We start from the raw sequence: 20163 nt of genomic DNA, 5'->3' as shown, positions 1-20163 counted from the left end.
CCTCCACTTTTATATAAAACCTATACAATTCACTCCATTTCCCTTAGAATTTTGAATAGAAAAATCCATCAAAAATGAAAATTGAGTATATTTTTATATCAATTTTTTGTATTGTAATTCTAACATGGGTTTGGAAAACATTGAATTGGATATGGTTTAATCCCAAAAAGATGGAGAAGTGTCTCAGAAAACAGGGTTTGAAAGGAAATTCATACAAATTTTTGTATGGTGATCTTAAAGAAACCTTCAGAATGCGGCAAGAAGCAAGAGAAAAGCCTATTCCTTTTACTCATGATTTTGTTGATCGTGTTTTGCCATTTCTACAACAACATGTCAAAAAATATGGTTAGCTTGTTTTTTTCTATTTTTACTCCATTCTAATATCAGAATTAAATTATTGATTTGCACGCTTTTCTCTCTTTTAGGTACCGATTTTGTCGCTTAATCAATTATTTTGTTTGCCTTTTTTTGAATAAGTGCTATTGATTTTTTTTTTTTTTTTTTTTTTTTTTTTTTTTTTTTTTAAATTAGTGGTTGTTTTTTTTTTTTTTTTCAACGGATTGTTAGGAGATGATAATGAGTGTAATTGGTTATATGTTTATTTATTTATTTTTTAAAGTTAGATGTTATCGAAGTGGCATGTAAACTTGAGATAAAATCTTATTTACAATGTGACTTTTTAGTAAAAGAAGAGTACCACTGTAGTGGTATTGTTCATGGCAAAGTAGTTACACTAATTGACTTAAAAAATTGATTGAATTTACGAATTACTCCCTCCGTCCCAAAAAGAACGACCCATTAAATTTACATGGGATTTGTAAAAAAATAGAGAAAGAAAGTAATAAAATAACATGGAAAGTCAAATTTTTATATGGGGAAGCTAATTTTGCACAAATATTGTAGTAAATTGGTGGGTGTTTTAATGCAAATGGGTCATTCTTTTTGGGACAAAGTTTTGGCCAAATGGGTCGTTTGTTTTGGGACGGAGGGAGTAGTAAATTGCTCTAATTTCCGAAACAATATGTGCAAGGCTGAAAAATGATTAAGTTCTTAATAATTGCTCTTGGCATAGAGTAATTATTGACAACTAAGCAATTATTGATAATTTGATCATTATTCGTTGAATTGATAATCTTCAAGTGAAGATACATATATTGGGAAAATTACTTGTATATATACATTGTATTTATAGTGTAAATGAACCTAATTATATATAAGTTAAATGAACAAAAATTAAATGTGGAAAGTGTTTCAAGAGTTCGAGTTAGCCTAGCCTAGCCTATTTGATAGGGAAAAATTAGATGTACCAACCAAAGAAATTCATTGGTCTACATTAAAGAGCAATTTTGCATGTATGCTCTCTTGATTTTTTGCACTATTTATATGCTAATTTTGATCACATGTTTTCTAATATATAAATGTAATGATATTATTATACCAGGACTAGTGCACTAGTCTTTGTATTATTTTAAACATATCAATTCTTGTTAATGAGAATTGATGATATAGTTAAGTTATATGTTGACCAACGTGTCCAAAGAATTGAGTAAGGTACGTATAGTGGGACGAAGGGAGCACAATGTTGTGAGGAATGCAATACATTATATATGGAAGTTTTTTTTTTTTTTTTTTTTTTTTTTTCCCTTTTCTAATTTCATATTGTCTTTCAAAAAAAAAAAAAAAAAGAAATTGTTTACAATGGTGGAGGAAACGCAAAAACAATGAAATATGTTTAATTTGGATTATACCGTCTTTAAAAGATATATAGGGTATTGCCAAGGATCTGAGTACAACCTTCCGATTTCTGAAGGGTGTAACTTCTAATTGGTTTATTCGTAGTGTGTGTCATATATAATCCGATTATCTCAGTATGTATGCTGTATGCATCTTTTCCAATTATGAGGACTATCTGTTGTGTCCTGATGTTCCTCAAAGTAAGAAATCTTGTTATATTCGACTTAAATTTGGGGATAATTGCAGGTGAAAATTCTTGGACATGGCTAGGGCCAATACCAGTTATAAATGTTGCAGAACCTGCCCTTATAAGGGATGCCTTCAATAGGATGAACGATTTTCAAAAGGCAAAATTGAACCCACTTGTTGGATTGCTTGTTCCTGGACTAGTAGGCTATGAGGGTGAGAAATGGGTAAAACACAGGAAGCTGATCAACCCGGCTTTTCATATGGAAAAGCTTAAGGTATATAATTGACCAATAATAGTATACTATTTACCATAATGATTTTTACAAACACCTTATAAATTTCTTTGATAGTATTGGTAACAACTGACTGCAATTTACTTTCGTTTATTTTTTTTTTTATGTAGCTTATGCTTCCAGCGTTTGGGGACAGTGTTATTGAAACAGTCAGCGAATGGGACAAGTTAGTATCTGAAACAGGATCCTCTGAGGTAGATGTGTGGCCATTCCTTACCAGCCTATCTGCTGATGCTATATCTCGAGCTGCATTTGGCAGTAGCTATAAGGAAGGAAGAAGGATATTTGAACTTTTAAAGGAACAGACACAAGTTACCATACGCCTTTTTCAGTCGGTTTATATCCCTGGATGGAGGTAAGTTATGATCAAGCTTCATTGCATTTGTAATTTTTTTGCATATTGATAGTATTGCATTAAAGAATAAAGATCATGCCCATTTTAGGTATGTGCCGACAAAGACCAACAGGAAGATGAAACAAATGAACTCTGATATACAAAATTTATTGATGGGAATAATCGAGAAGAGGAAGAAGGCAATGGAGGCAGGTGAAGCTCCTAAGGATGACTTATTGGGAATATTGATGGATTCCAATTCAAAAGCGTCTCAAACTCAAAGTTCTGGAAGTCACAAGCAACAACAATCTATGAGTCTTCAGGATATGATTGATGAGTGCAAACTCTTCTACTTTGCTGGCCAAGAGACCACCTCGGTCTTGCTGGTATGGACAATGATTGTCTTGAGCAAGCATCAAGACTGGCAAACACGAGCAAGAGAAGAAGTGCAGGCAACATTTGGAAAGAATCAACCAGACTTTGATGGGTTAAACCATTTAAAGATAGTAAGTGCATATAACTTCATCTCTGTTAAATTCCTCTGTTAATTTATTTATATATATTTTTTCTACGAGTTAATTGTGATTGTTTTTGTTATAGATGACTATGATACTATATGAGGTGCTGAGATTGTACCCTCCTGTGACATCAACATCCCGAAGGATATATCAAGGTGACATGAAACTTGGAAACATATTAGTCCCTTGTGGTGCTATGATTAGTCTTTCCATAATGAATACACATCGCGATCCCAGACTTTGGGGAGATGATGCAAATGAATTTAAACCAGAAAGATTTTCAGAAGGGATTGCAAAGGCAACCAAGGGGAATATTTCATATTTTCCCTTTGGCTGGGGCCCACGAATCTGTATAGGGCAAAACTTTGCAATTGCAGAAGCTAAAATGGCGCTGTCCATGATCTTGCAGCGGTTCACTTTTGAGTTGTCGCCGTCCTATACCCATGCTCCTACCACCGTTTTAACTCTTCAGCCGCAACATGGTGCTCATGTGATTTTACACCGGCTTGACGGTTGTAAGTAATTGGTACTTACAGAGTTAGGAAAGATATGCACACTTAAATTATGGAACTTTTACAACTACTATGGTAAATAAAGTAGTTATTTTACAAGCTCAAATTATAATGTCTTCTAGGATATACTGCTCTATTCATGTTTAGTACGTGCAGCATACTGCCAGCATTTGCAGCTCGATTTCATATCTCAATTGGAAAATTAGTTCTATGGATCAAAGGGAGGATCATTGCCATTCATGGTTAGGGGAGTGCAATTGTGCACACATGAATCTAGACATGAATATGGACTTGAACGAGTCCGGTGAATTCAACTTTGGTTCACGATCCGTGAAATTAGAAGATTCTAGATTTCCAGTCCAGTTTGGGTATTCAAACAATAATGTAATTAGTTATTTTTGCTCTTATTTTTATGTCTTACTATCTCATTTTCTTTTCAATAAAAAATGCTTGCAACTATCTCTAAAGAATCCTCGCATAAAGGTTGAATCTTTAGCAATTATGTTTATTATCAAGTGTTGGTTTAGTGGTAAGGAAATGACCTTTTAAATTTGATGTTAGGGGTCAGGCCAATCACCACAACGTAGTGTGCGTTTCCTACTTTCCTTACCCTAACTCCCTCTCGAGTGATTTCCCTGAATGAAGCTAAAATACAAATTAATCCCCTAAATAAGTTGGTTTTAAAACTATTTCCCACAATACCGTCCACATAGGATCGGTTCCTAGGTTTGAAATTTAACAGTATAGAACCGCTATTACCAATAGAGGTTCTATCATAGAACCGCTAATACCATTAGAGGTTCTATCATAGAACCGCTAATACCAATAGAGGTTCTATCATAGAACCGCTAATACCATTAGAGGTCTCTACTTTAGCTCACTAGCAACTCTTTATATAGAACCGCTAATGGTATTAGAGGTTTTATATAAAGAACCGCTAATACCAATAGAGGTTATATTCATAGAACCTCTAAGACCATTAGAGGTTCTATAATAGTTAAAACCACCAATAATGTTAGCGGTTTTATGCTTGCAAATACCAAACCTTGAAACCGAGCCTACGTGGACGGTATTGTGGGAAATAGTTTTTGAACCAATGTATATAAGGAATTAGTTTAAATTATTACATTATTTTGGGAAATCACCCCTTTCTCTCCAATTGCGAAGTATCTACCCCATTAATTTGGGCCGGATTGATCTATGAGAGTGTTTAACACCTTTTTCTTTCTACTCTCTTTCAACATCCTTGCTAGCTAGAGTGTACAATTTATAACCTGGAGTTATGCACTTCTTCAATATCATTGTTAACAAGAAAATTTCTTTTTTTTTTCTTCCTGTTTTTTAGTGAACATGTTATTACAAACATATCTGAATAAAATTGACACATGCAATACTTATAGGTCTTTATGGAATTAATATGGTGTTATTTCTTTGTAATCGATTAAACTAGTGTAAATTGAGTACATATATAAGTGATGTAATTTAGTAATTATCAAAGTTTTGTTAGCCATGTAAAGTATAAAGTTAACATCTGCTATTTTTATGAAAAAGAGTTTTTTTTTTGGAATCTGAATTGTTATTTTTTTTTTTTTTTTTTTTTTTTTTTTTTGGTGCTTAGAGAGCCACAAAGGCGGAGATGAGAACCGATCCCACGATCTCTTGGAATTGGGAGAGAAGCTCTAACCATATATTTAACACCCTAGAAATTCCTTTCCTTTAAATACCCAGATTACTCTTTTAAAATACGATTTAGGAATATCTAAAACATTACCGCCACCGTGAGAACGGCTAAGGCAATTATCAAAGACACACAGCAGAAGACTTAAATCAAAATCCGTTCAAAACAAGTCAACTTAAAGACAACCAAACGTAAGTAAAGTTTAAAACCAAAACAAACGAAGTCAAATAAAATCAAACTACAACTTGGAACCATTAAAGGCCCTTATTCAAAACCAATTAAAAAAACCCGAAAACCTTTGCGTTAGTCTTATAAGCATAACATAATATAATATTTGAAAGCAATAAAACACATCTCAACTAATAGAAACTAGCATGATTCGCTCTTCACTCATGCCCCGTCATGAATATGCTTCAACACCTGAAAAGATTATCAACACTTGTCCCCACTACTCTCCATTAAAAATGGGTCATAATAGGGCCAAGATAAAGACATGGCCAAACACACAAACACACACAATCAGCAAAGCTGATTACATAAGCGTAATTAAATACACTAACATGCTTTCACCTATCAACACACACTTACCTCAATGCACCTGTTTACAAGCACACACAACAATCAACAAGACACTTTAACTAGACACTAAATAATTCATTTAGCGTTGATTACGCATCGAACGGGTTTCCAACTCTACCTCCCCCAAATAAATTGAGGTTAACTGACACGGGAGCTAACCGTGCCAGCGACAAAACCACTCAAAGGTGGCGGAATTCCTGCGCATAATATTAAATAAAAAGGAATGTACAACGTCCTGTACTCCATTAGAAGTTATGATCAAATATAAAGTCACATAACTCCCCCCATATGTTCATACTCAAGGTATATACGTTCCAAGAGTTTTGGTGCGTAATCTCTTTCACTTTACGTTATTTACATATTATTAGACTTGGTGATGACTCTCAAAGCATAACAATTTAATCATCAATAATTATTCAATCAACAAACACACCAATTTAATTCTTGAATATTTAGTGACCACATAATATTTAATGTTGAACCCTTTTTAATTCCACTTCAGTGTCAAAGACACCTTAAACGCATAAAGCGCCAAAAATCCTATCCCTCGGTGTTAAAAACACCTTAAGTGCACAAAGGCACCAACATACAATTTATTCCTCGTGTACATAGACACTTATATAGCTCCTTCCTCATGCTTAAAGCATCAATAAAAATTATATGAACTATAATAAAGTTCCTTTTCAATTTTCCAAACCAAATTAAGCAATTAGTTTAATTAAACATGCTCTTTATCATGCCATAATTAAATATGTGGTTCATAAATAATTTTCCAAGCTACTATTTTCCAATCAATAATCCATCATAAATAAATCATGCTTCATAATCCAATCACCAATAACATTCAAATCAAAATTTTCATTCCAAACCTAGCATGACATTACTTGAAATCAACCAAACACATTTAGCATGCTACTACATCAACATAATTATGCTAAGTACGCGAACATACCTCAATTAAGCCCTTAAAGTAGCCGATTACACTACAACAATTCCCGAATCAAGTCTCCTACATAAAGGGACAATAATACTATATTAATTCTCCTTGTATACACAATTTCCAGCAACTTAAATTCACTTTAGACTACTTAAAATAATCTGAAAATTATAGTAAAACCCTTAATTAAAATCCTCTTTTTTAATGGGTAATTAAACCCTTTTCATAAAACCACAATTATACTACTTTAAAAAAAATTCCAGCATTGTAACTAATCAAAAACCCCTTTAAAGCTCCATCAAAGTACATCTTTATACTTAAATTATCCATAGAAAAATTAAATTATCTCTTACCCTTTAAACTTAAGATAAAATTTAAAGCAAATAAAAAAAAACCTTCGTTAAAAACCAAAAACTGCCCGAAAATCATATTTAAAGGCTGAATTTGGCCACGAGAGGGTGGTGCTCACTACCAACAGTGGTGAGTCTTTCTTAAAATGTTGTTTCCACATGGAAAACACTATTTGTTTTTATCAAAATCGGATGAGTATAGAACCTGGTCGGGATTAAAACGGGATTAATATTAACGAACGGAAATCTAAAAATTAAAACACAAATTTACGTGTTCAAAATAATCTGGAATTAAGTTAAACTAATTAGTAGTTATAATCACCAAAATTTCAAAACATCATTACTATAAAAGCCCTAAATCAATTGTTCATAAAAACCCTAAAAATCAAGTCTTTAATAATTTTGAAACCCTAACTTATAATTTTATGAAATCTGAAAATAAAACACTTTATTATTTAAAATTTACAATCTTTAATCATCAAAACATAATTATGATACTAATCAAACATACTTTGAATAATTAAAACCAAAACCCATAAATAAAATCATCAAAATAGCTAGAATGAAAAGAGGAGAGAAAAGGGAAGAAGGAGGTGACCCGTGGTGGTGGTGGTCGGCTGGTCGCTGGCGGCTGCTGGCAGCCGGAGGTGGCTGGTGACGTGGCAGGTGTGAGGTGGCGGGTGACGTGGAGGAGCAAAGCTTCCAACTTCTCCTTGCATTGTGAGCAGTTCACGTGAATCAGGGGAAAAGAAAAGTAAGAACAAGAGAAAGAAAATAAGGAAGAAGGAAAAGAAAAAGAAAAGCTTATCCCTTTGACTTTTGTGTGGCAAATTTGGGGATCAAAGAGATATTTATAGAATAGGGTAAATTATAATTATTTGGGCCTTATAAGAAATGGTATGATGGGAAAAAATAATTGGCCCAAATAAATAAGTAAATAAAATGATTAGCCTTATAGTGAAAATGGGCTACATTTAGGTTAATTAGTTATTGACCCAAAACTTGTTTTATTTATATATTCCAATAATTAAAATAGTTTGACCCAAAATATATTTTATTATTAAATAAATAATATATATAAAATACATTAAAATACGGGGTATTACAATATAAGCTATTCCTTACTCTCATAATTAATTAGGTGAAGAGAACTAAGCTTAATTGTAAAATATAATTGCAATTGGGGTTAAGCTTAGTTCTTTTCTCCTAATTAATTTTTTTTTATTCCCTTGGACTTTAATTATGTCTACTAAATCAAATGCTTTGCTAAACTGAAATTATTTTTAGTTAACTTTAATTATTTTTACCAATTAAGAATTTATTTTTACTAATTTTATGTTACATGCGTTCTTTAAAAGTCCTAATTAAAAAGTATTTTTGCTAATTCTCTAATACGTATGTTTTCTGAAGTTACTGAGTTGAACTTATTTTTTTCGAATTTAACCTATATTTCATAAATGGAATTATTATTAATTGAATTTATTTTTACTTAGTATTTTTTGTATATATGGTGAAGAGAAAAAGACATTAGTTGAATAAAAATCTTCAACATGCTGTCATATTTGGGAAGATTATTGTTGCACTGTCCATCTTATAGGCCTTGTTCTCTTCACCTTATTTTTATTGAATTGAAATTATTTTTACTAAACTGAATGTTATTTGTTGAACTTAATTTAATTTTACTAAAATGTGGTTATTTTAAATAAAAATTATTTTTACTAATTCACTATTATATTTGTTCGTTAAATTGACTAAATTTTCCTAATTAATGATTATTTTATTGTATTAAAATTATTTTTACTTAAAATTATGTTTAAGTAAAGCATGCATATACTTTTAGCATGAAAATTAATGTAAGATAACTTTGAAAAATTGCAAGTAATTGATTACAATTTATAACCATGTAAAAATAAGACTCTTAGAACTAACCATAAATTATTCTTTACAACTGTATTATTATGACTATTAGGTTAGTTCTCGTGCCATGCACTATGATTTTCAATAACCATTATTAAACTATCATTTTAAATAGTTTTTTATAAACAAAAATAATTCTAAAAATATAGTTAAAATTTTTTAATCAAAATAAAGGATTACGAAAGATATGTTAGATATAAAATGATGTAGAAAATGATCAAAATTATGTTAAAAATAATTTTTATAGCTATATAAATATTTGTGTTTACAATTTTTTTTTTATTTTAAGTTATTATATTGTATAAGATTAGGGAATTGTTTTTGTATAAGATTGGGTTCTTTAATAGATTTTTATTCAAAAAAAAAAAGAAAAAAAAACCCTAAAGACACACTAGGAGATGACATCTGACATTGTCAGTGTGTCTTTTAGGTTATAGTTATTGATGATTGATGGTTTATAACTAAAATTACATGAATCATTTGGCATATAATTGATGGAAGAAAATCGGAGCGTCAAATTGTGATATATATAATAAGTTTTATTTTATTGAGTTCTAATAAGTTCAGGTAAGTAAAAATAAGGTAAATTGAACACATTCATCATATAACTAATCGCAAACTATTGGGTGCAAGTGTTTGGGCGTCGGAAGACGACAATGACGATGAAGACGACGATTTGCGATCTGCTGATGGTTGACGATTTGAGATATGCGGCTGTTGTGGTTTCCGTTGACAAGAGATGGTGGTAAAGATGTGGCTGGTGGGTTGCGAAGTGGGCAGTGGCTGGTTAACTGTGGTGGACAGTGGCTGGGTAATTATGGTGGGCGTAGCTTGTTATGGTCGTGGGTTAGGGTGGTGGCTGGTTGGGCGGCAAGAGGTTAAGGTCGTTGGTTGTTGGGGTGGAGTGAGGTTATGGTCAAGGGTTGTTGGGTGGTGGCGTGAGAAAGAAAGAGATGAAGAGAGGCAAAGAGGAGAGAGAGAAGGAAAGAGATAGGTGGGTGCGCTTGTTGTGTTTGATAGTTACTATTGTCAGTATCATTTAAGACATTGATGTTTGATATTGCATATAGTGCATATCATCTAATTGATATTAGCCAACAAAAGATCTATATCAGCCAACAAATATTGCATATCAGCCAATTGATGTTTGATATCAGTCAACATTAAAGATATTAATAAAAACGTATCAGCCAACAAAAGTATGTAATATATCAGCCAACAAAAGATCTATATCAACCAATAAGACGAATATATCAGCAAAAAAAGTACTTATCAGCTAACATAAGGAACGTATCAGCCAACAAAGGATGCATATCGACCAACAAAAGGATGAAATCAGCAAACAAAATCAATAGGTAAGCCAACAAAATAAACATATCAGCTAACAAAATGAAATGTATAAGCGAATTATTAAAATATACATATCAGCTAACAAAATAAATATATCAGCCAACTAAAGAAATATATAAGCCAAATTATGTCTTATATCCGCCAACAAAAGGAAAAATAAAAAAACCATATCAGCCAACAAAAGAAATAAATTAGCCAACACAATATCAGCCAATAAATTAAACATATCAGCCAACACATGAAACATATCAGCCAAGCCTTTCGCACCAAACAGTTCGTGCGTCCGTACGCACACACGCAATACCTTCTCATCATATAACTAATATACAAAGCTAAACTTTTAGCCAGGTCACGAGACAGTGACACTTGTGGCGACAATTATTAATTAATACGACACTAAGAATTTATTTGAAAGTATTTTTTGTATAATAGTATAAAAAAAAAGTTCGTTAATATTAAGAAAATAGTTATTTTAGAGTTCTATTTTCATTAAAATTTGGATAGATATAGTAGGGGAAAAAAAAAGTTATTTAGAGTTTTATTTTTAATAAAACTTTTGGCTTAGAATTTTATTTTCAATAAAATACCAAATTTTCTATACAAATAACGGATGTAGAGACGTACAAAGGAAAAAGAAAAAGTAAAAAATCAAAAAGACCAAAACTTTTGGTTTAGAATTTTATTTCCAATAAAAACCGACATTTCTATACAAATGATGGATCTAGAGACGTACAAAAGGGGGAAAAAAACAAAGTAAAAAATCAAAAGACCTATGATTATATAACCGTTCTCTTAAGTCTTAACATACAACTGGCCTTTCCCTAGATATTTAAAATGAAAAGAGATCACAGCTTTAGACGATCGTTATGTTTGTACGTTAATACTACCCATAAACGGACAAGTATGATTGTCAAGTGATTATTAATCCATTAGTAGAAAATTCAATAACATATATATTTTAAATAAAAAAGTTTTATTTTAAAATTCGATAGACAACGCGGGCATCGCAACGGGTACAAAACTAGTAACTAATATATAAAGCTAAACCATTAGCGAGGCTATGAGACAGCAACACTTGACAGTTAACTTTTTGCCAAGTGTCGTGCCATATATGCAGCAATAAAATATTAGTATGACATGTATGATTAATTTGGATATTTTTTTTATAAAAAAAAAATTGTATTTTTTTTAGGATAAAAACTTGAACAGATTTTGTAAAAACTTGAACAGGATAAAAAAAATGTAAGTTTAGAGTTTTTATTTTTAATTAAATTTGAATAGATTTATAGGATAAAATTATTAATTTCTAGTTTTATTTTCAATAAAATATCGAGTACACCCAACGGGCTTAGAACCATTTTTTTGTTATAATTTATTTTTAGCTAAATCTAATATATATATATATATATATATATATATATATATATATATGTATATATATATATATATATGTATGTATATATATATATATATATATATATATATATATATATATATATATATATATGTATGTATATATATAAAGTAGGCATTTTTGGAGAGCATTTAGCGCGCCACATAAGCAAAGTTATAAATTTGACCAATTAAAAATTAGATTTTTATTTTATTTTAGAATTAAAAAATTCACTTGCCACCTAAATAAAAGCAACGAATGAGATTTAAGAAATTTGCCACGCTGATAAAAACAACAAATAATGATTTATTAGGATATAATATCTTTCAAAAAAAAAATTATTATTTTAAAAAAAAAAAATTTAGATATAGGATTTATATATCTAAGATAATCTTGATAGTGTTTATGGTAAAAAATAAAAATTATTCCTTAATTCTAATTAAATTAAAATTTGTTATGTCTACCTCTACAAATTGACGCATCCTACAACACCAATAAAATTTCATATCGATACAAAACCAAATCAAGCGAATTTTGTGTTAGTTGTGTTAATTTTAGGTGAATTTAATTTTTACATGTTGATCTAATTTAATCAGAGAATTAAATTCGAGCAAAAATGATTGGAAAATCAAAGTACGAAGAGATATTATATCTTTATAAATCGTTTACATTTATTAAATTTTTTTAAAACCTTTTTAGTTTTTATTAATTAATTTTATGATTAAAACAATTTTTTTTTGTGATTTAGGCAGCTTAATCAAGTCATCAAATTAAGTTAATTTTTATTGTTAATTACAAGGTTTTTGCTTTCATGCCTTAATTGAAAGAAAAGTTTACTCCATGTTTAAACCAGCATTGTCAGTGAAAACAAAATAATGATTTAATTTTTCAAAATACTACTATTCGGGCAATTAGGGACGATGAAAAAATTTCAATGCATAAATATGATTTTGTTCAATTAAAATTTTTAGATCAATTTCACAACAATTTTTCATTTCCTGGTAAATATATTGATTTATTTATAAAACTATAAAGATTAATTTTATGTAAATTTTATTTTTGCTAACATGTTTTATTTATCCATTTTGATTAGATAGAAGAGATATGAGTGTGAACAAAATTGGTGATTCTATTGAAATAGAAGATAAATAGTATACATGTTTTTGTTATTTTTAATTTTTTTTATTTTTAAAAAAATAACGTATAATGATTTATGATTTAAAATTTTCAAATAATAATAAAAAAAATCTTTACACATTAAAGATTTTATTTTTATAAGTAACTGATAAAATACCATATTTACATTTTTTTTTTGAAAGATATCATATTTACAATTTATTCATATTTTTAAATTAAGTTGTCATATAATTAACAACCACAAATAAAATATAAAATAACAATGAATAAGGTCTTATTATAAATTACATTAAATATATATACTCACTCCGTTACATATTATTTGCAACGATTAGATATTTTTCCTCTCTACTTAATGTCAAATCGTTGCAAATAATATGTAACGGAGGTAGTATATAATTTTGTAATAGTCAATAACACTTTAGTTTAAATATTATGTGTTTTTTTGTCTGAAATTATTAAATAGTAAAATAAATCTAATAATTTTAAAAAAACCTTAGAATCTATACGAAAATATATTTTTTTGAGATTTATATATGAAAAAACCGTGCATCGCAAGGGCTTTCGTCTACTTTCTTATATTTCAAGCTTACGTTGCTAAATTTTTAATAATTTTTAAAATCTAAAATCTTCACTAATATTATTATTAGTTATTACATGTCTACTATACATAATTTAAATCGTTACAAAATCACATAAACTCTTAACCAATTTTGTAAAATGATATATTTTAAAAGTTGGTACACAGATAAAAAGTTTATCTTAAAATTCAATAAACAACCCGAGTTTCGCACAGGGCACCAAACTAGTGTTTATGTTAGTGTTCATGCCGGTATCATTTTAGTATCGCACAGATAAACAACCCGAGTATCGCACAGGGCATTATTAAACCGGCATCAACATCGCCAACTATATAAATCTAATATTACCTTTTTCTTTACAATTTTAAATTTTGATGGGCTTCCAAAATCACAAGTGGTATGTACTTTTAACGTATTAATTAATCACATATTAATTCTTTATTAAGCTCACAAATATGCTGACTTTTAGGGAAAAGATAAGATCGTTGTGTTTTTATTCATATCTAAGGGAGTGATTAACTATCAAAGACTTGCTATGAGTTGCACACTTGCACATGAGAAATAATGATTAAATATTTTTGTAAAGACTTGTGAGATCCATAATAGATTGTGACGCAAATGCAATTCGATCTCATATTTTAATTATTAAATTAAATAATTTTAACAAAATATACTAGTTGACATTTACAAGTTAATTCACCTTTTAAATTATTCATCAATTATGTTTACGGGTACATAATCATCTTTTAAATTAGCATGGCATTATTATTTACTTCAAAAGTAGTAAGCAAAATCCTACACAAAATATACAATTTTTTTTTCTTTATTTGGTATTTGTACTGTCTATTGAGCATTGTCTATTTTGTAAAAGGGGTATAACTTCTAATATATTTCCGAGTCCGAGTAATATGTATGAATCCCGAATATATTATACCAAGTAGACAATTAAGCAGCCAAGTATGATTAACCACTTGGCCACTTGTTTATTGACAGCTAGATTATGGCCAATATTAACAAATTAATTAGTATGTGTAATTCCATGTATAAATGAAGCTCATTTTACACCTAAAGTACATAACAAAAACCTAAAACCACCAAAGCTAGCTAAACACATACACACAAACACAAAGGAAAATGGCCCTAGACAATGGTAGTCCTTCCGAAGGCGGTTGTGCAAGGGCTAGAAGCTTCATATTACAGCTCCTAACGGGGCGGTTTTTCATGGCATTTACAACCATTATAATCCTCTCCTTCATTGGTACCTCCTATATATTTGGTCTATATTCAGGTGACATTAAAACAACTTTAGGGTATGACCAAACTACCCTTAATCTCCTTAGTTTCTTCAAAGACCTTGGTGCTTATGTTAGTGTTCATGCCGGTTTGATCATGGAGGTGGCCCCACCTTGGGTGATCCTATCACTTGGTGCCATGGTTAACTTTTTTGGCTACTTCATGATCTGGCTTTCGGTCACTCATAAGATCTCCCGTCCTCCGGTTTGGCTAATGTGTCTATACATCACCATTGGAGCTAACTCCTTAGGGTTTGCCAACACCGGAGCTGTGGTGCCCTGTGTCAAGAACTTCCCTGAGAATCGAGGCGTTGTGATTGGGCTTTTAAAGTCATACATTGGTTTAGGAGGGGCTATTATGGCTCAATTATACCATGCCCTATATGGTAATGATACCACCGCTGATGGGGTGATCTTACTCATTGCTTGGCTACCCGCGCTTGCTTTGTTGCTTTTTTCATTTAGCATTCGAGTTCTTAAGGTTGGTGGTCATAATAGACCAATCAAGAGAGAAAAGACATTTTTCAATGGCATCCTTTATATATCTTTGGCCCTAGCAGGGTTCATTATGGTTATGATCTTAGTGCAAAAACAAGTCGAGTTTAGCAAAACGGGTTATGGTGTGAGTTGTGTTGTTATCTTGGTTCTCCTCATACTCCCTATATTCCTAGTCTTTAAAGAAGAGTTATATGCTTTTTCGAAAACCAATCATTATAATACTCCCAAAAATACCCTCTCTGAGTTGAAGATCATGCCTAGTAGCGATAAATCTCCATCAACAAATCAATCTACTAATAATAGTAACAATAATAACAATAACAATAATAATAAAGGAAGCCGCGATGTAGAACATGTGAAAGTGTCATGTTTTCAAGATGTGTTCCGTCCTCCAGCTATGGGGGAAGACCACACCATCTTACAGGCCACGTTTAGTATCGATATGATGATATTGTTCCTTGCTTCAATATGTGGCTTAGGAGGGAACCTAGCAACAATAGACAATTTAGGTCAAATTGGTATGTCATTAGGCTACCCTAAAAAAAGTATAAGCACATTTGTGTCATTGATTGGTATATGGCAATATTTAGGGCGTGTGTTAGGAGGCCTAATTTCGGAGCACTTGTTAAAGTACAAGTGGCCTAGGCCTGCCAGCCTAACAATCGTCCTCTTTATGTCATGCATAGCTCATCTTCTCATAGCCTTCAATGCGCCATATGGCCTCTATGTGGCATCGATCATCATGGCATTTTGCTTTGGTGCCGAGTGGACTTACCTCTACTCTATTATATCCGAGCTCTTTGGGCTCAAACACTATGCTACATTGTACAATTATGGCTCATTGGCTGCCCCATTAGGGTCATACATTTTTAACGTGAGAGTCGCGGGGCACTTGTATGACAAGGAGGGATTGAGACAACTCGAGGCGTCAGGGTTCACAAGGAAGCTTGGGGAGGAGTTAAAGTGCAATGGAGTCAAGTGCTACCAATTAGCCTACATTATAATCGCGGCGGCTACGTTCTTCACCGCCCTTGTGTCTTTGATTCTTGTTGCTAGAACTAGGAAGTTTTACAAGGGGGATATATACAAGAGATTCCAAGAAGACGAGAATGATGTGACTATAAGTGCGTCTTCCGGCAGGACGGAAGAAGAGAGTAATTAATTTATTTATTTTTACTTAATTGATCGACTTTTCATTTGTTTATACAGTATATCTTCTATATTACAAGTATACTTTTATGTATACAGTGGATTGATGTAGAGTGTATGGTCCATTCTTTAGTATCCTTCCCAAGAGAAAATTTTCCACCTATCTATTCAATTATGTCACAATCTTTAGTTACTATACAAATAAGAAATTTAGTGTCTTTTGTGTGTGGCTAGTTGCACCATGTGTCCACTTATAAAAAAACAAAGTAATTAATCCCTATAACACTAACCGAGTAATCCTGTCTAACACTTATCGAGTAGAGAAGGTATTGTGTCAGTCCGGACTGACAAAATGCGGATTTTTGATATCCTCAGTTGACGGGATGATATCCTTTATTGGCGGGATGATATTCTCTATTGGCTGGATGATATCCTCTACTAACTAGATGATATCCTGTATTGACTATATGATATCTTTTATTGGCCAGATGATATTTTTACTAGCTGGATGATATCCTCTATTGGTTGGATGATATCCTCTACTAAATGGATGATATCATCTATTGGTTATATGATATCCTTTATTACCTGATGATATCCTTTATTAACTGGATGATATTCTCTATTGACTATATGATATCATTTATTGGCTAAATGATAATTCTACTAGCTAGATGATATCATTTATTGGCTGGATGATATCATATAGCCAATAGAGAGTATCATCCAGCCATGATATCATATAACCAATAGAGGATACCATCTAACCAATAAAGGATATCATAGACACAAACATAAATGATATTATATAGCAAATAGAGGATGTCATCTAACCATGACATCATTTAGCCAATAGAGGATATCATCCATCCAATACAGGATATATATATATAACTTGTTTGAGGATATGTATAATTTGTTTTGATAATATGTATAACAACGGTGGAACCTCCATTGAAGATCTCGTACTAAGGTCATGGGTATATCATAACTTGCTCATTTTTCAACCAAAATACATGCATATGTTATCAAAATGCTCACAATTCAACATATGATCATATGGGACAATCAATTTCAACAATTATACAAATAAGAAAGCCCCAATTCGATTTTTTTGGGCATTTTTCGAAAAATCCAAGAGTTAAACTTTCTCTCTCTTCCACCATGAATGACCCCGCTTCTCTCCTTCGCCATTGATGTCGTCACTGTCACCTACAGGGGGAGAAGGAGATCCACCATTGTTGTCATCATCGTCATCGTTGTCTTTATCATCATCGTCATCTCCTCCGCCGTACAAAATATTTGGTCGGGCTTGACTAACCCAATAGTTTGTGTATCGAATAATCACTAGAACACTAATGAAGTAACTCCATAATAGCTGATCATACCATGTGCTCAGCTACATATAAAACTTGGTGATAGAAATTAATTAAATGAAAATTCTTATGTCCTTTGATTGAGACAGTGCATTACAATAATTGACTTAAATAACCTCCTCTTTAGCAATTAATTAACTTACAGGTGTTATAAAATCCATATCATTCTACAAGTATACAGGCCCGTTCTTCATTAAAAAACTAGTTTTTAGGCACGGCCGATGTCCCGAGTTACTACATAATAGGAATTCCTTATTAAAATTTAATTTTGATAGAATTAAATGACAAGTAATATAGTAATAACTTAGTGACTATCGCGTTCGAATTTAAGCCTAAGGTTGTGGGTTCAAATCTTGTAAGATTCATATATTTGTACATATGAAATGAAAAACTCGATTAAACAAGTTAAATAATCTCAAGCAATTTTTAAATATATTATCTGAGAACCGAAAGAGTATTAGTTAATGGCGCTGTCATGCTGTGGACACCATGTTTGCTATATTTAGTTCAATTGACTTTTCATTTTTTTAATCAAAAAATTAAAGACATGAGTAGAATGTCGTTGATTAAGCTGAGTTTGATGCCTTATTTAGATTATTTTAAACTTCCCGGCAATAAGAAAGCGAAAGAGAGGTATTAGTTTAGATAAAATTCCTAATTAAGCAATAACTAAGTTAGGTCCCGTGCCATGCACGGTTATTGACAAAAAATTATGTACGTATATACTTATCAGTGATCATATATGTACGTATATCTCGCTTTTAGTCATTAATTTTCGTACGTATATCTCGTTTTTAGTCATTAATTTTTGTCTATCTCAATTGTATCCTTGAAACGGATATTGTGTTTGCCACATAAAAACTTATAGTGGAAGATTGTATTTTTAAAAAAATATTTACAAAGATTATATTTTGCTATTTTATTTTCCATATTAATTAGTTAATTGAATGTGAATATTAAAAAAAGGTAAATATCATTTCTATTTATATAGTAATTAAATTTTACAAAAAATTCCTTAAATAAATATTCTATTAATTTTTTTTAAAAAAAAATACTAAGGACACATCAGAAACTGACATGTGTCATTGCTGGTGTGTCTTTTAGTATATATTATTGACTAGTTGCCAATAGTCCAATATTATATACATGTGACCTTTGAAAAGTGGATGGGCTGAAGTCTTCAAAATTAACAGACGGCTTGTTTACTTAGGCAACAACTAGTTGACTAATTGGTTAAAAACCAATATTGATCATCAGTTTGCATGTTAGAAAAAACTTTAAGACTAATCTAAGGATATAAATAATTGGTTAAAATTGTATTATTATGCCAATATTGATCACCAGTTTGCGTGCTAATTATAACCCTAAGGATTAATCTTAATTATTAAAAAACTTTAGAATCAAATAACAATTGTGAATAAATCATTCATGAATATAAATAAACGAGTAGTTCGCGAAGATAATAAACGACTTGTTCATGAACTTATCTAAACGAGCATATCCATGTTCGTGTTCACGCTCATGTATTAAATGAGCTTCAAAATTTGTTCAAGCACGGCTCATTTATCAATAAACGAACATGAACGAGCTACAACCGAGCTCGAACCAAAGTAGTTTATTGATCGGCTTGGTTCATTTACACCCCTATTTTAACCCAATATGTTGTAATAATTTACATTTCAAATACGATTGAATGAGGTACTGAGGCAAGAAGAGGCTTTGGGAGTTTTCGGAGGACCGTTTTGCCCCTCTTTCGTGATAAATACCGTTCACGGCGGTCATCTTTCGCTGGTGATTTCTCCGTCCCTCCGTGTTTTTTTAAGTGATACACTTTTCATTTCCGGCCGTGTTTTTCTAAGTGATACACTTCCTTTTTTTGGCAAAAAATACATTAAAATATTATATCTCTCTCATCTCATGGTCCCCACCCAAATTCACTACTACTTTTTTTATTATATATTTCCTCTCACATTCATTACTTTTCAATAAACTATTAACCCCACTATCTTTCTTTAACAATTATTTAATACTCCACTACCCCACTTACCTCTTATTTTATTTAAGTCAATTAAATTGCCTAAAATTATGTGCCGGTCAAAGTGTATCACTTAAAAAAACATGGAGAGAGTATTAGAACTTCGTCCCGCCAGCCTCCGGACATAAATTGATGTGTCGTTTGTTGTTATTTAATTTAATTTCATTAATTTGATCAATGAGTTGAGATTTGATACGGGTGTTAAGTATAACTTATATTTTAACCAAATAAGCTTATTAATTACTTCCTCCGTTTTCTTTTAGATGCAACACACCCTTTAACACGGTAATTAAGAAAGGTGGGGTTTACAA

The 20163-nt window shown here is 31.3% G+C and overlaps 2 protein-coding genes across 2 annotated transcripts; both read left to right on the top strand.

Moving 5' to 3' along the window:
* LOC145603658 (echinocystic acid 23-monooxygenase-like) lies at positions 1 to 4039 on the top strand. Its single transcript, XM_081659606.1, has 5 exons — positions 1 to 345; positions 1981 to 2198; positions 2327 to 2571; positions 2660 to 3056; positions 3151 to 4039. Exons 1-5 carry the CDS (start codon positions 75 to 77, stop codon positions 3589 to 3591), a joined length of 1572 nt encoding a protein of 523 aa, XP_081515732.1. The 5' UTR covers positions 1 to 74; the 3' UTR covers positions 3592 to 4039.
* Positions 4040 to 14636: 10597 nt separating this feature from the next.
* LOC145604161 (protein NUCLEAR FUSION DEFECTIVE 4-like) lies at positions 14637 to 16454 on the top strand. Its single transcript, XM_081660109.1, has one exon. The coding sequence runs from the start codon at positions 14637 to 14639 to the stop codon at positions 16452 to 16454; it is 1818 nt and encodes a 605-aa protein (XP_081516235.1).
* Positions 16455 to 20163: the final 3709 nt, after the last annotated feature.

Source organism: Chenopodium album, chromosome 22 (assembly GCF_948465745.1).
Source record: "Chenopodium album chromosome 22, dcCheAlbu1.1, whole genome shotgun sequence".
Classification (NCBI taxonomy): domain Eukaryota; kingdom Viridiplantae; phylum Streptophyta; class Magnoliopsida; order Caryophyllales; family Amaranthaceae; genus Chenopodium; species Chenopodium album.
The sequence above is the reverse complement of the archived record's forward strand: the minus strand, read 5'-3'. Positions and strand labels throughout refer to the sequence as shown.

Coding starts and splice junctions, on each gene's coding strand:
- LOC145604161 (XM_081660109.1), top strand. CDS start 14,637: ATGGCCCTAGACAATGGTAGTCCTTCCGAAGGCGGTTGTGCAAGGGCT.
- LOC145603658 (XM_081659606.1), top strand. CDS start 75: ATGAAAATTGAGTATATTTTTATATCAATTTTTTGTATTGTAATTCTA. Junction 346..1,980: donor ACAACATGTCAAAAAATATG/GTTAGCTTGTTT, acceptor GGATAATTGCAG/GTGAAAATTCTTGGACATGG. Junction 2,199..2,326: donor TTCATATGGAAAAGCTTAAG/GTATATAATTGA, acceptor TTTTTTATGTAG/CTTATGCTTCCAGCGTTTGG.